Genomic DNA, 16,185 nt, shown 5'->3' with positions numbered 1-16,185 from the left:
TTGGGAACAATTATTTGCCCCCTTTTATTAAATACTTTTTGCAACCTCCTTTTTCCAAAATAACAGCCCTGAGTCTTCTCCTATAATGCCTGAAGAGTTTGGAGAACACCTGACAAGAGATCAGAGACCATTCCTCCATACAGAATCTCTCCAGATCCTTCAGATTCCCAGATCCATGTTGGCGCTTCTTCTCTTCAGTTCAACCCACTCATTTTCTATAGGGTTCAGGTCTGGGACTGGGATGGCCATTGCAGATGCTTGGTTTTGTGCTCAGTGACCCTTTTTTGTGTTGATGTTTGTTTTTGGATCACTGTCCTGTTGGAAGATCCAAACATGGCCCGTTATAAGATTTCTAGCAGAGTTGTCAGGTTTTGATTTTTTATCTGTTGGTATTTGATCGAATCCATGATGCCTGGAGAGATTCTGTATGGAGGAATGGTCTCTGATCTCTTGTCAGGTGTTCTCCAAACTCATCAGGCATTATAGGAGAAGACTCAGAGCTGTTATCTTGGAAAAAGGAGGTTGCAAAAAGTATTTAATTAAAGGGGGCAAATAATTGTTCCCAATGTGTTTTGTAGAAAACATTTATTTCATAATGTGATTTCCCCCCACTTTCAATTCTTTTACTTCAATAAAAGGTTAGATTTTTGCATTTTATTTTAAATAAAATATCAAAAGAATAAACAATGCAGGTTTATTTTTTACAGCCATCTTAGATCATATTTACCAAGGGGGCAAATAATTCTGACCAGCACTGTATTAAAATAGAAAACAGTTATCTTAAATTGTAATAATATATCTGTATTTTTCATCAAATAAATACAGCTTTGGTGAGCATAAGAGACCTCTTTCAAAAACATTAAAAATCTTACCGACCCCAAACTTTTGAACAATAGTGTATATAAAACAAGTATAATATTAACACGCTGAAAAAACTAATCAAAAACACTTATTTTACAGATAAACTAATTACAGAAAAATGATTAATGTCTTAATCATTATTTTTATTAATATTTTATTTACAAATATAAATTATACATAAATATTGCTTCTTACAAATTACTGTCAATCAAAATCCGATATTTGATCAGATATATTAAACACTTGTTTAATTGACTGATTATGTCCAACTAATTAATAAAGATATTGAAAAAAAAATTATACTTTGTCCTGATGCAGTAATGAAGGATTTTAGATTTTATACCCCAAAAATATCAAAATGAGTTTTAATTCAAAATATAAAACATGTTATGCATAAAAGAGAGATATTGATTACATTGTATGTATAAACTGCATTTATGTATTTTTAAAAAATAAATTAATAGATCTGGACAAAATGACCATCATGCCATTTACCCATCTTTAAATACACAGAAGGAGAAACTCACTGGAGGAAAGCATTGCTGTGGGGCTGCCTCAGCCTCACACTGTTTTAGATAGTCCGCCCAGTCAAAGTCCTGACCTTGGAACCCTACAAAAACACACACGCACACAAAGGTCAACAAGTGCACCTGAGAAACTGTTAACTGCATAACTGTCTCTCTAATCCCTAATATACATATATATTACAAAATAACTGAAACGCTAGAAGAAACAAGACTTTAACTTTGAAGTAAATCACAAAGAGAACCCCAATGGCAATTCAAAGGATGAAGTAATCTATATGTTGATTGGCAATTAGTAGCATGTGAGCCGTAAAAGAGATCTAACAATGAACGCTTTGATATGGCAGCGCTTAAAGCAAGAGGTCAAATAGTGTCTCCAAGACCAAAACCATTGATATATTTATACAACTGGGTGTTAAGAAAAAAACTTCTGCATCAAAACAAAATGGTGAATCGCATTTATTTATTTCTTATCCAGATGGGATTATGTTTGGAAAAGTTCAAAAGCCTCAAGTGTGTTTCCAGCTGTTAAAATGGGGATGGATCCATAAAGACATGGCCAACCATCCCACACCAGACATTAGGTCTAATGACTGCTCTGCTGGGCAGTATAACTGCCAAGGAATGAGGCTGTTTTTCACGACAGTAAAAGCACTGCGCACTCGTGTGTTCATATTCACAGGAAACCAATGTTTCATGGACAGCAGGATGAGCGAAATGCTTGGTGGCATATCCAATCGCCAGATCTTATCTAAGTTATCCTGCTTGAGAACAATTATGCAATGTTCCCTACAGACAGTTTAGGACTTGAAGGACTGCGTTCCAAGAAATTAAGCTGTTCTGAAAGGAAAGGATGTGCCACCTTCCCATTAGGTCCTTTTTATTAATATTTTATCAGTCATTTGTGTTATTTCACTTTCTTTACTATATACTGTATATGACGATTGTATCTCCAGACCTGGAGGAGGGCTGAGCTTGACTCCGTTCTTTAGACTCCACTGCGTGGGGAAGATTCCCGGACTGTCCCTGTGACAAAGGAAAGGGCGTCCGCCTCCCTCTTTCTGTGCCTCATCTCTCATATCGTCCATCCGCACCAGAAAGAACTGATCATTGAATACCTGTCTCACACACATAAACAAACAGGTAAATCAATACAGCATATGCACATGAATGAAGCTAAGAATAAGGGCACGGGTCTACAAATGGTTTTCCTGTTCATCCTGATCTCAGTTATCTGGAATAAAACCATGTTTATGGAAAACACCTGCCCTTCAATGTAAAAATCACACAGAAAATAATATGCGTGTGCATGTATACACCGTTTTATATATACACATACAGTACAAAAACCCCACAGTCATCATGTTTGAAGGGACATAAAGCGGTGATATCTAAGTGGGTGAGTTGTTTACTTTTTATTTGTCTTCCCATTAACACCATCATTTTCTTAATTCCAGACGGTTTGCGAACACGCATGAAAACAAAAGGCAGGATTTATCGCATGAACCAATCATAACCGATCATATCCAATCATAGCACGATGGAGGCATTGCCTCATCTCACTTGACTTCCCCTATTCATTCTCAATTCCCAAACCCACTGCACCCTATTGACCTTTTGTAGCCCCGCCCCTTTTCAGCGCTGCACTCGTTGTCTTTTGTCTTCCGGTCTGTATTTTCACAGCGATCTTACGTATTTATGAATGAACAGCTTGTTTTAAAATCTTACCAGTCTACTGACCGATGTTAAGACATCTGCTTTAAACGTTACAATCCTCATGATAACTTTCGTTAACTTTTAATAAGTAAATCCACTTCACCAGCTAATTACCAGCTAATAGCTAATTATCAGCTATGTTTTATAACTTAATCAAATCAACACTGAATTTGTCTGTTACAGATCTTTATTTATTATCAATTCTTCTCAGCAAAGTATTAGGGTAACCGTCCCAAACTACAGCAGTTTAGTGTGTCGACCACATTTTGGAGGAAATGAGAGGATAGGGGAGGTACTTTAGAGTCCATCACGATACCTTGGCCACAGTGGCAGGACTGATGGTGAAAGGAGTTGCTGGGTTCACAGCTTCCAGCTTCATCCCATCAGTAAAGCAGTGCGGAGTGATGGCTGATCTGTCCTGAATACAGAAACAAGCATATACTCCATCAATATGACTGAATAAATTAGAAAGAAAAAATAAAGTAGAAACAATGAAGTGGAAAAAGTATTTTCTAGCTGTTTCTGAATTAATTTCATACCTTGATATGTTGGCTGTTTGTAATACAGATTGCAATACAAATAATACAGAAATATATAAAAGCAAATTAAATGAAAAAGGGGGGGGGGGGGGGGGTATATTTCTTGAAGGATACTTTTTTTTTTAAGTCATTTTGAAATGACAGAAAACTTGGAGGAACTTTTAACTATTTAGTTTCTTAAAAATAGTATGTGAAACAGAATACACCCTTATGGAAAGAAAATATATTTCCCTATATATGAATGATCAATATATTATATGGTTTAACAGTATATTTGAAAATATTGTGTTAATATATTACAATATATTGAAAAATACATAAGAAATTGCCGCTTTTCATATATGGAAAAATATGAGACAATATATTTACTAATATATCATAATGTATGTAATTTCATATTCAGTAATACACTTCACATGTGATCAGATATAGTACTGCATGTGTAATATATTCCAGATATATTTACTTATGCAGCATAAACACACATATATAGAGGAATGTAATATATTTCTTATATATTTGAATTATTTACTTTATAAATGTTTCATATTTTCAAGTTAGTTAACAAAAGCACACCTGCATGAACTAAAGTATTTGGCCAAGAGACTATCACTTTGCTTATTGAGCAAAACACATTAAATAACACTTAATTTTAGCATTTACTCTCCTTTAACAGTCTTTTAACAAAGCATGCTGGGCAGGCAAACTCATAACTTACATTTACATTTATATGGGAACATGTATGTGTAATATATGTACACAATAAAGGATATAACTGTGTGAATATTACATGCAATGCTATTTTTGTCTTCATTTATAAATATTTTATATGTATTAATATATAGCCATGCATGGTCAATGCATATATTGCAGTATATTGAAAAATATAAGCACTAGTTTCCCTTATATGGAAATGTATTATGTATCATGTTCCCATATATTTTTGTTCCGTGAGGGCATACAACAACAAACATTCCAAGCAGTAGTAGTACATTGTTGTCACATGACTTAATTATGTTGCACGCTTTATTCAGCAAGTAGAATCCAGTTACCGTCTTCTTCTGCATTCTGATCTAATTTTGTGTGAAATGAATATTATAGAACAGGACTGTGACCAAATAATGAGTCAAGAAAGGGCTGATATTATTTATAAATCATTTGAAAGGAAAGGTCGGTATTGCAAGCAATGTGTTCTGTTGAAGCAAATGTTGTGCCATTAGTATTGCATGCTTATTAGGGATGTGACGGTGAGGAAATTTTCCCACCAGTTAATTGACGTGTGACAACACCGATGAGCCCCATTGACCTTTTTATTTCTCCATACTATGGAAGTCAATGGGGACCATCAACTGTTTGATTTCCCATATCCTTCAAAATATCTTCCTTTGTGTTCAGCAGAAGAAAGAAGTTCATACAGGTTTGGAACAACTTGAGGGTGAGTAAATAAACTATCCCTTTAAAGTGTCGTTCACACACAATGTGTTTTTGTGTTCAAAGACAAAAGGCAGTGGAATGGAAAAACGCAAGGTGCATGGGTATACTTCCTTTTCCGGGTTTTGTCTAGTGCATACTTAAACGTGTAACTATTTTGAATGTGAGCATGGACGAACGGGTTCGGTGTATGCGCACTACCTAGTGGACCTTTAGTTTTTGAAAGCTCAAATCACTCGCGCTCTGCTTCGTGTGACGTAATTCCCGTCATCAGCACAGTCCATTGATGTCCGTGTAGACAGATTTTTGTGTCCGAGCAGGGGGACACTAGGACAATCAACCTGGTGCAAGCTGCTGTTAAGTGCTTAGCTCAAGGGCACAAAGGTCACAGTGGATCTCCATTAACTCTCCAGTTTATGGATCACACACGAGAGGGTTCACACAAGCAAACTTAGGGTCAGAGTCAAGTTTTAGCAAACATGTGGTAGTTAATCAGTATTTACTGACCCTGTAAAACTCCTCGCTGATGCTGGAGTCCTGAGCCTGAGAGAAGACTGTCTTCTTCACCTCCTCCCATTCAGCTTCAGTGCGAAGGGAGAGCAGAGCTACAAATAAACATACACAAACACACATCAGCACTCTGCTGACCTCATCATAAGTTTATCTTTTAAAAGCTAGTGGACTCTGATCTAAGCCCCTGTAAACCCTTCCCCCATCCACCAGTCTCCACCATTGATTAGCTAAACTGTAATATGTGGGTCTCCCAGGGTAAAAGTACTCTAGATGTGCTTATGAGGACAATTCGAGGTACCTACCTTTTTGTGCATGATCTCAACCTCAGCATGGAGCAATCTAATTGATTTGCATATTAATAGGTCAGGAAGATTCAACTGTGAGTCCTGTTGGTCTGTTCATTCACCTATTCTGTTAGGAATCATCTAGCTACAGAACATGCAGCAATAACACCACAAGGTCTACATTTATTATCAGCTTCTGCTTCTGTTTCCATGGTTTTAGCTGCACTGACCACTTACATTTTTCAGAAGCTAGCTTTCAAAAGCTACACTATGTAGTGCCAAGCACATAAACCTTAAAAAAAGGCCATGTTAGTAACAAAATCATACACTGTGTAAAGCATCCTATTTTAAAAACTGTATAGTATACAGAATGCAACTACAAAGGTTTAGACTTTATTAAGTTAAATTACAAAGGTCTTTTAATTTGATGGGCATTTCCAATATTTATAACAAAGATATTTAGAAATGATGAAACGCTCACCTGCAGGTGGTCTGAGAGTGCAGCTGTGCTCCTGTGCCCAGCCAGGTAGATGAAGCAGGGGGTCCAGGTAGAAGACCCATGTGATGGATTGGGCATCAGGGAGCCCGTCTGTGCCGGCATATCGAAGTCGCAAGCGCCCCCCTACGTTCTCCTCAATCACTGCAGACCAGACCACCCCAGCATCTTGACGGTCCACGAGCTCAACGGTTAGACCTTGACTTAACAGATCTATAGGATTACAGCCACGCTGGGCCTACAAACACACACGCACAAGAAAAAAAAAAAGCACAGATATACAGATAAAGTAATGTGTAACAACCATCAGTTAAAACAGTGTAAAAGACAATTCTGTCAGGACCACTATCGTCAAATACGATTGGCAATTGCATAGGGTTAGGATTGGCGGTATGGTTCCGTTCTGGGCAAGAACTCCTGTGCATCCATGCAGCCTAGCATGGATAAGAGCAGGGAGAGCAGCAATAACCCCCCTTAGGGTAAACAAAACAGAACCATGAATGTTTTGCAGATATCATTAATTCAAGATTTTAAAGTACAACATAATTCAAGAATTTATTCTGATTCAAGGGGAATCAGAATGCCATCCTGACTGGACGAGAGGAGGAGCTGGGGATGGAGGAGGGTAATTCGCTCCTGAGAAACGCGATAGCTGCTGATAATACTGAAGGAGCTTATATATGTATACAGTGATAGGCGTCGTATTCCTATAAGTAGATGTGGATCAGCTGAATGTGTGCGCTGATGCGAGCTTGACCAACGTGACCTGCCAGAACTGACGCTAACCTTAATTTTTTTTACTCCTTAGTTTTTAATACTGTTTGAGGCTAGATTAAGTTTCAAAAAAAAAAAAAAAAAAAGCCTTTTCTACCTTTTTTTGCAATTAATTGCTATTATTATTTATTCTCATGATTTTAATAGTCTCATTTCTTCATCTTAATATTTTGTGTTAAGAATTGTACAGCACTTTGGGTAAACCTCTGTTGTTTTTAAACGAGTCATGTAAATAAACATTGAAAAACAAGCAACGTACACCACCGTTCACAAGTTTGGGGTCGGCAAGTTGTAAGTTTGATAAAGAAAACCGTAATATTGTGAAACATTATTAGAATTTAAAATAACTGTTTTCTATTTTAATATATTTTATATTCAGAATTTTCATGAGCCATTACTCCAGTCTTCAGTGTCACATGATCCTTCAGAAATCATTCTAATATGCTGATTTTGGTTTTGAAAACAGTTGTGCTGCTTAAAATGTTTGTGGAAACTGTGATACAATATTTTCAGGATTCTTTGATGAATAGAAAGTTCAAAAGAACAGCATTTATTTGAAATAAAAAATGTTTTTAGTACTTTACATCAATTTATTGTGTCCTTGCTGAATAAAAGTTATTTGATACTTTATTCTGATTGGTCAACGGCAGCATTAAACAGTCAAATAATTTTGTGTAATGACTGTTAACTGTATATTTACATCACTGTGGTCTCACTTTATTCATATCACTGCAACTTAAAAAATTGAAATACTGACTGTAGTAAAAAATGGCATTAGTGGTATTCATTTTACCACCCTATCAGTTTATTTTTGCAATACTGACCAACCTTCTATACATTTTTCTTACATTTAAGGCATATCTCTTACCCCTTCCAGCAGACTAGCAGGTACACTGCAGGATTCAGCCAGAGCTTTCTCCAGCAACGCTTCCCAGTCCTCGTGCTTCTCCCGGACACCTGAGCACAAATTCAGGGCCGCATTTAAGAGACATACAGATCTTCTAACAGACTATCCTGCTGACAGATTTATGCCATTTTGCACTTATGATGACTTCACCACTGACATGTTATTTTGGGCCATAAGTGCAGCTGTCAATAAAGCACAGACAGCCAGAAGCAAAATGCCAGCAACCATCTGGACTCCCCCACTCCTGTACATGCAGCACTCTATTCCAGGATTTTTTTTAATAAAAGAAGCTTTAAGTATTAAAATGGGTCCTTTAATAATTTCAGAGGAGTGAAGGCTGTGCCCATCAGCAAGCTGCAAGCTAAATAAAAGCCCCAACATAAACACCCTTCCCCCATTTCCTGAATATGCCCACAAATCGACAGTGAGCAACCACCTACAGGAATTAGCACTACGCTGCAAGCAACACCGCATTTGTAGTACATAAAGAAATATGCAAATGTGGATGATGCATACACAGCTATTCAGACCCAAGAGCATAACCTCTGCAGAGCCTGAATTCAAATCATCTTCACCTATAAAGCCACAACATTCAATTAAGGTCTAATCAAAATCGATTACAAAGCATAGTGAAATTGCTCAGTGGCCATTCTCACCCTCAGGAGGTCTCATCGGTCGACCCTGCTGCTTGCTCCATCCGATGGGGTGCAGGTCGGCGGTCATGATGTCGCACCAAAAGTCGGCACGCCGGTCATCCTGGTAACCCTCATATCGTAGCAACAGCAGCTGTCCGCAGGTGGTGATTATCGTGGCCACCCAGTACGTTGTTTCTGATTCAGTACGGACACACACCTCAAGCTTCATACCAGGAGTCAGACCCGTCTCCAGGCCCTGGTCCACCTGCAAACAAAATCACCAGCCTATAATCACTAGTACCACTAGCTTTTATATTTTCAGCTTTCAAAGTCATTTTATGCTCCTTTGTCATTTCAATTAGTATTTTTAATGTTTCTATTTAGCTTTAATATTTTTATTTATTTAAGTTTTAGTAATATTAGTACAGTGTTATTTTAGTATTACTGTATTTATAAACTATTGTATTATTTATTAGTATTTATTAGTATTAGTTTGAATTGGCTTTTACTTTTATATTTTCAGTTTTCAATAAAAAATTTTTTATTAGTTTGTTTTAAGTTTCTATTTAACTTTATTTGATTTTTAGTTTTAGTATTATTAGAACAGTATTATTTTAGTATTATTTATAAACTATTATATTATTTATTAGTAGTTTGAATTAGCTTTAACTTATATTTTCAGTTCTCATTTAAGTTATAGTAATTTTATGTTCTTTTGTCATTTTTATAAGTTTATAATATTTCCATTTAATTTTTAGTTAATTTTTAGTTTTAGTAATTTTAGTAGTGTTATTTTAGTATTATTTATAAACTATTATATTATGTATTAGTAGTTTGACATAACTTTTATATTTTCAGTTTTATCTTTAAAGAAGTTTGTTTTAGTAATTTTTTGTTCTTTTGTCATATTTATTCTTTTTTTAATGTTTCTATTTAGCTTTAATTTATTTTTATTTAATTTTTTGTTTTAGTAATATTAGTACTTGTTTATTTCAGTTAAAAAATTGTATCTAATATTTATATTTTATTTAATTTCAGCTTTATTTTAATAATTTACTTTTTTTAATAGTTTTTACTTTAAGTTAATAGTAACAACACAAAAATAATTACTGTTTTGAAACAAACAATCCCCTTGTCTCAAATTGTCCGGCAGACAGATCGTCCCGCCCTCAACTACTGTTTGGGTTGCTCGGGATGCACAGACTTAAAATTAAACCTACCAATGCATTAATTTTACTTGTCTTTGCAGGTAATTATTTTTTAAGGATCAGAAAATGACACTTCACCTTTTAATATTTGCATTTATAAGGACAATAGGGGCATTTTTTTTCCTTTATGGTGGCTTTTTGTCACATATTTTATCCATATAAACACATTGATGCCATCCATTTATGTCAAACATTTCAACTGAAATACATTTTTAATGTGAACAACTGGTTGTCTATAATATGATCAGCAAATATATTCAACAACAGACAAATATAGGTCATTCAGTGACCTCTGCAGCAGCACTAAATCCATACTAAACCAAAGTATTATAGCATATAGAATATGATGAAATATATCAGTGTGGTTTAAAATATTTAAAATCAGAGGAATGGACTACAGAGACTTTTTTGCCATTTGACTGACTATAAATACCTGGGGAATTTCTGTGGTATTATCAGTGGTATTATTTCTCCATGCCCTTGTTAATTCCTGACCCAGAAAATAAATTCTTTAAGATGTAAATGGTCACTTATTGGTCTTACAATTCCCATGAGAGTAGGAATACATCACTAATGTATAGAGAGTTAAACTGAGTGTTGACTTCAGACATTTGACCAATGTCATAAAGCTGAGTAAAGTTCAAAAGGTGAATGACATTTTTTGTGTGCTTGCTTCAGCGGCTTATATTTCTGTTTTTGCCATCGGACGTGACCGAAAAGCAATGTCTCAATAAGCTAATTAAGCTGATTTAAAGGTCCCATATTGTACACCTTTTTCTGAAGTTTTATTTTAGGTTTCGATGTCCTTAAGAATATATATTTGCGGTATAAGTACCAAAACCCATCCCAATAATTTTTTACAGCTCCTTTCTCAGGAGCTCTGCGAAGAACAGGTCGATTTTGGCCTCTCTAATTAATATTCATGAGCCTCTCCTCTGATTGGCCTGTTGTTTTCTGAGTGATGCATGGCCAGGCCAACCACAGGTAACTAGGGTCATGTATGCTGTAGCCTGCTGTGGCTTGGTGATGCTCGCCTCAAGTAAGGTAAATAAAACACCTGTAATGATGGACATTGCTGAGGGAAATGTTTTCCGGCCTTATATGTTCGAGCCGGACTCAGACCCCGAATCGGTGACGACAGGAGACAAACAACCACCTCCTTACTTCCTGCGTTATTGTAAGAGTATTATAATTACCATTACATCAATGCTGCATGCAGATTTAACGTTAACGCTAATTTAAACTGTCTGTAAACAAATTCAGACTTTTTTTGTCAAATTCGATTTAAAATCTCCAAAATATGTACGTTCATAGCTAGTTATACACTGATTTTGAAACTCTTAACTGCTTTATAATGTAACGTTAGCAGACAGACACCGAATGCATTAAGCTATGCAACTATTGCTTTCCTACTGATACAGTAAGTTGACGTGCAACAATTTCTTTTACAATGTTATTTTTTCTGTAAAAGGTGTAACTTACTTGTGGTAAATGTGGTAAACTTGTAAAACTATGACTGCAGCATCTTTGAGGAGTAGCTTCTTTGAAAAACCGCATTGACCTGTGCCTGATTGACGAAGCAGTCACTTGTGAAATATGCAGAACGGACGGTTAAGGTTGAACTAAATTGCTGTGGCGTTTCTGAATAAATAAACATGAGCAACTGTTCTCTTATATTAATGTTGTTCGGAAGCCTGTGCAATGATGTCCAGACGGTGGGCAGTGCTCGGGGAGTTCTGACATCACATTTATACGGAAGTCAAAACGGCTTGAGAAAAGGAACAGTTACTTTATGCAGGCTGTGTGCATCTGTCTGTGGATTGACTGTTTTGAAACTTATATCGTAGTTTATAAGACCTCTGTTATCATGAAAAAAGCCAGGAAATTTCAGTTTTGACAACATGGAACATTTAAAGATTATTCAGTAACACCAAGGACATTAGCTGATAAAAGGTTTACCTTGAATGCAATGCAAGTTGTATGTAAATGCATAAAATTTGTATCAGTCTACTCCACCTGGCTGCATCAGCGTAATGGAAAAACATGTTTTTAAGCAGTATTTTATCACTTTCAAATTTGATTAAAAGCTTTCAACTTAGTTTTTTCAGTGTAAGATTCAGAATGGTGGTGTAGAACAAACACAAGCTGGCCACATTTACTCACGTGTTTGAACGCATGATGAGGAACAGAAAGTGCCCCGGTTTCCTCCAGGTAGTCATCCCAGTTAAACTCGGACACATCCTGACCAGAGTCCGCATCTGAAACATTAAACGACCAATAGCTCACACACCGCAAAGTCTAACCATATCAACAGAGCGTGAAAGTGAATGCTCTATATATATATCTATATATATATATATATATATATATATATAGTAATAATAGGCAGGAACTCGCAGAAATTTCACTTTGTGTCGAGGTAAACACTAAGCCAAAGCAATTTAAATATGCGCAATACAACTCTCAATATTGTATTTTTCAGGTTCAGAGCCGGTCTATAGTATTGTTTTTCTCCAATTTATTTAGCAACGGAGCACAAAGAACATAAATAGCTTACCAGACTCCAGCGCCTCAAGGCTCATGTCTGAAGCCCCAGGGAGGACAATCAAACTGCTTCTAAATGAAGGGGGAAATGAGAGAACAACAAACACTGAAACAAAGAGAGATAAATTATGATATTAGGATTACAATTAATTTACACGCGTTTTTATAAGTATTTGCCTGTGCGAGAGAAGCTCTGTGCACATGGCAAGACAGAAACATGAAGAGACTTGCACAAGCCACATTTTACACAGCCTAGTTCATTTAACTAAGTGGGAGGAGGAATCCTTAGTGCGTAGCTGCAAAGACAAAAGCACTTCTGGCGCATCACCTTTGAGAAGCAAAAATGCACCATTATGCCCAGTATGGCTTTGCGAAATGAAAAATATTTGGTAGATTTGTTAAAGAGATAATTTACCCAAAATTTTTAATTCTGTCATCATTTACTCACCCTCATGTTGTTCCAAACCTGTATGAGTTTCTTTCTTATGTTGAACACAAGAGAAGATATTTTGAAGAATATGGTTAACCAATGGGAAAAAAATACTATGGAAGTCAATGGGACTCATTGTTTAGTTTCTGACATTCTTCAAAATATCATCTATTGTGTTCAGGGTTTGAACAATGTGAGTGTGAGTAAATAATGACAGCATTTTCATTTTTGGGTGAACTATCCCTTTAACATCACCTAAAAAGCACATTAAAGTCTCTAACAAACCATATAGAGAGAAAGGGAGACCGAATAAAGATATTCAGCTATAAACTCAACTAAAAGAGCCAGAAACAACTTTGAAAGTTGTTTCAAACTCAACATGCAGTTCGAAAAATGCAGAAAGAAAGAAAACGGCTAACACAGTTGCATTAACACTGTCTATTCATCCGGAGCCGTCAAGCTGTCTTTGTGAAGGTTGACGTCTCTATTAAAGAGAGTCAGACATTCTCCCTGACAGCCGTTGGCGGGCCACGACCCTCCTGCTCTGCTGGGATCAACTCTTTCAGCCCACCCCCCTTCACTCCAGCACCGTCCCAGAGCCCTGGAGCACAGCCCGGGCCACGGACACAATGTGCTGGGGGTCACGCTGGTCTCCAATAGGGATTGAAAAGAGCAGCCAGGGCTGTTTAAAAAGCCATGTCGCTGTCCCTCAGTATGATGATCAACTGAACTTTAAAGCATATTGAAAAGGAATTACCCTTACAAAAAAAAATACCATGGTAACGACAGTTTCCGCTCAAATAAAAACTTATTTATAAATATTAGTATTACTACCTTAACTGTTAGAGCTTAGTATAAGCCTGTATGGTCATCAAAACAAAAAAGATATAATCAAGTTAAATAAAATAACTATTTAAAGTACATCATATTTTCATTTATTATGGTTTTATTAGAAGTAAGAGTAAGAGAGCACTACAGATATTGTGGTAAACTATGGTATTTTGGTAGAAATTACAGTTACCACCATGGTGATTTTGTGAGGGCAGAATCCGAGGGGAAAGATACTGAGATGATATAGGTGAGACTGGGGAGTGTAACACTTTGTTTTAACATCTGTAACTCGGTGTTTTTGTGCTATCTTAAACTTTGATGCAATATTCACATATTTGTCTGTAACAAAACAAAGCAGTTTAGGCCAAATTCACACCGCAAAGGTGGCGTAGAAGCACTTCTGAAGCGGCATTTAAGTGTCTTAACACAGACTGACTGTTTAATAAAGCTCAGAGGTGGCATTAATGCATTTACTGTACGCAGCAAATAGGATACATCTGTATGATTTGAAACTAGGGGGTGAGGTGGGTCAGAGCAGGCATAATTAAGCTTTTATACGGCATTGCATCTTTACACTGAATTTTGAGCAGGCACAGAGCAGCCTTAACTTGTCTGTGTAAAGATACCTACTACAAGTCCATAAAGTGTAAAATAATGTAAAATACAAAGAGTGCTGCTGTTACAACCAATCCTGCTAATTTTGGACTTTCCATAGACAATGATTTTTAAACTTTATATATACTATAAAACTGTATATTCTATCCCCTTACACTAACCCTACCTCTAAATCTACCCAATCACTGAAAACTTTCTGCATTTTTACATTTTCAAAAAAAAACACTTAGTATGATTTATAAGCTGTTTTCCTCATGGGGACCAAAAAATGTCTCCACATGGACAAGGATTTCGGATATTGCCATCTTTGTGGGGACATTTTGTCCCCATAATGTAGGGTTTACCTAAACCAACCAACCAAACAAACACATATTTACAGCTATAGGCCTACTCTTTATAATTTTGAACAAAAAATGACAACTTCTACAATCATATCTGATAATGATTGTCAGCCCTGTAGTTTGAACTGTTGGTGTCACAACATTACACATGAGGGAATGAGGAGACTCCAGGACAGCGGAAATCTATTTCTGGTGTGTCTATGAACCATCAGCACATTCCTGCCAAACTCTGCCGCTCCATCACTTACATACAAACACACGCGAAATACGGAAGCGAACATAACCGACTTAAAGAATAATAAAGACGAAAAGAAGAAGATGAAAATGACGCAGTAACCGCTGTCACGTGCACCAACAACAGTCATGTCCTCAAACTATTCAAAGTGTTCATGGACGTTCAGACGAATTATAGGTAAATTGTTTTGCAAAGTGAGAGGACATTCATTAGAATAATATTTTAGATTTTTATACTGTATACATTAACACTTTTTCTATTTAAGAATAATAGTATAATGGTCAAAAAAATTAGTTGTCTTGTTTTTTTGTTTTTTTTAATGGCAGAATGAGAGTGATGACTTACAACACAACTTCTATTATGTAACACGGCCAGAGAATGAAACTGTCATCAATTTCGGAAAGTGCTTGAGGAAGCTTCCATTTAACTTTATTATTTACACATGAATGTTACTAAAACATCATAAAATAAAATAAAAATTCTACAATAAAAATAATGCATCAGCGTTATGTACAACCAAAGCCCAAATAAACGCCATGTAGAAGGTAGCGATAAATAGAACTGATAGCTGATAGCTATAATTTGATTCGATTTAGTGAGTGTAATTCATAGAAATCGCCCAATAATGGATGGTGATAGTTCGCTGGACAAGCGCAGTGTGTTCGGCTAGCTACATATAACTGGATAATAGCATTTAATACATTCACGCCGATCGGGCAACTTTCATTCCGAAAGACACATCGTGCAATTCAACATTATTAGACATGAAACATTTTCTCTGCACTGATTCGCGAGGATTTTTATGTTGATATGAGTGCCGCTGATTTCGTGCACATGCTAAAAACGCCTGTAACCAAGTCAAGTTACTGAAACGTCATAGCTTAAGCAATAGAGCCAGGCAGGCACTCATACGAGCGAGCACAAGTCACCTTTTTTTGGAGACGGGAAAAAAGATGCAGGCAACGCAAAATCGCTCGTTAAAGCCAAGGTTGATTAGGGCAAAGGGTAAAATACATAAATATTTGGGAATGCATTTCGTTTCTTACCAGTGAGGAGTTTTTCAAGTCGGTTTTAGATGCCGTGTCTTTTTCCGCCTAGTCGTTCACGACCTCATTCCAATATGGCACAAAGTGTGAGTGCGCATGCGCTGCCTCTCGCGCGAGCCTCTCATCCACCACGAGCACGGGGATTGATATTTGTTGGCTTTCAGCGATTAAAAAAAGGCGAACTTGCCACATATTTTAACACAATGTTTACAGTGCCTCGCCGAACCACTAAAATAACGTTAAAAGAGCACTTTT

At 36.5% G+C, this 16,185-nt stretch overlaps 1 protein-coding gene across 4 annotated transcripts in view; it reads right to left on the bottom strand.

Annotated features, from left to right (window-relative positions):
* The window catches only part of sfmbt1 (Scm like with four mbt domains 1), a 28,766-nt gene extending 12,726 nt beyond the window's left edge, over positions 1-16,040 (bottom strand). For 2 of the 4 annotated variants that reach the window (XM_084100310.1, XM_084100313.1), the window contains exons 1-10: positions 15,931-16,040; positions 12,446-12,504; positions 12,052-12,146; positions 8,702-8,945; positions 8,007-8,095; positions 6,350-6,602; positions 5,579-5,676; positions 3,418-3,519; positions 2,344-2,503; positions 1,389-1,471 (exon numbers count right to left, since the gene is read on the bottom strand). In XM_084100310.1, coding sequence (XP_083956436.1) covers positions 1,389-1,471; positions 2,344-2,503; positions 3,418-3,519; positions 5,579-5,676; positions 6,350-6,602; positions 8,007-8,095; positions 8,702-8,945; positions 12,052-12,146; positions 12,446-12,470 — 1,149 coding nt within the window. In that variant the 5' untranslated portion in view covers positions 12,471-12,504; positions 15,931-16,040. Of the gene's footprint in view, positions 1-1,388; positions 1,472-2,343; positions 2,504-3,417; positions 3,520-5,578; positions 5,677-6,349; positions 6,603-8,006; positions 8,096-8,701; positions 8,946-12,051; positions 12,147-12,445; positions 12,539-15,930 lie in introns of all 4 variants that reach the window. The other 2 variants (XM_084100312.1, XM_084100311.1) reach the window with 2 other exon arrangements.
* Positions 16,041-16,185: the final 145 nt, after the last annotated feature.

This window comes from Abramis brama (genome assembly GCF_963993115.1).
Source record: "Abramis brama genome assembly, chromosome: 23".
NCBI classification, from domain to species: Eukaryota; Metazoa; Chordata; class Actinopteri; order Cypriniformes; family Leuciscidae; genus Abramis; species Abramis brama.
Note: the sequence above shows the minus strand (reverse complement) of the source record. Positions and strands in the feature narration are given on the sequence as shown.